This window comes from Phalaenopsis equestris, unplaced genomic scaffold (assembly GCF_001263595.1).
Source record: "Phalaenopsis equestris unplaced genomic scaffold, ASM126359v1 Scaffold186129, whole genome shotgun sequence".
In the NCBI taxonomy this organism is placed as follows: Eukaryota; Viridiplantae; Streptophyta; class Magnoliopsida; order Asparagales; family Orchidaceae; genus Phalaenopsis; species Phalaenopsis equestris.
In genome coordinates this window covers 1-659 of record NW_018206078.1, presented here as the reverse complement: position 1 = coordinate 659, position 659 = coordinate 1, and the positions used below count along the sequence as shown (strand labels likewise).

The following is a 659-nucleotide window of genomic DNA, read 5'->3' as shown; positions in this document are numbered from 1 at the left end:
AAAAAAAAATACCTGGCTAGGAATTTGCCTGTTGTAGAACACAGATTCAGGAGGGAAACTGGCTTTGTAGCCTGGCAGAGAATGAACATAGATAGAATAAAGACCTTCGTTCCCTTTGAAGAATCTCTCCCAAAGTGGAGAAAGAGGCAAAGGCCCTCTGGTCAAGAACATGAAAGCCACCTTTGGGACTCCATTAAATGGATACTCTTTCGCAAAGCTAGCGGCCCTGAAAAGCTCCTCATCACTCATATTATGCATCAGGCTCGAAGGCGGCTTAATCCAACGGTCAAAAACACTCGGCTCCTTACTGACACATGGAAAAACCAGAGGGCTCGAAGTCCGCAAAACTGTTTTGGGAGAATCGTAGTACCGATAACCAAAGAACGAAGCAGCAGAAGCCAGAAGAAAAAATGGCAGAAAGCACTTCATGACACTTGAAATAAAAAATCTGGATTGCAACTTTGGAGATAAATCCTTGCCATCATCGGCATGGAAAACTCTGGGCAACATCTCCAAGCAATCAAAGGAAGACCCCAAGCTGCGATTCTGAGTTCTCAGCTGTATCAAAATCTTTTCTTTAAGTTGAAAAGAGCGGGCTTTCTCACACACCAAAGGTCTGTAAGGGCTGTGTTTGGGAGAATAGGTTGGAGAAGATGAAA

At 44.0% G+C, this 659-nt stretch overlaps 1 protein-coding gene across 1 annotated transcript; it reads right to left on the bottom strand.

Moving 5' to 3' along the window:
- Positions 1–12: 12 nt before the first annotated feature.
- On the bottom strand, positions 13–641 carry LOC110034394 (the record flags this gene model as incomplete). The annotated part of the gene is made up of 1 exon (XM_020738662.1): positions 13–641. A coding segment is annotated over exon 1 (498 nt), but the record flags the coding sequence as incomplete, so codon positions are not given.
- Between the last annotated feature and the right edge of the window lie 18 nt (positions 642–659).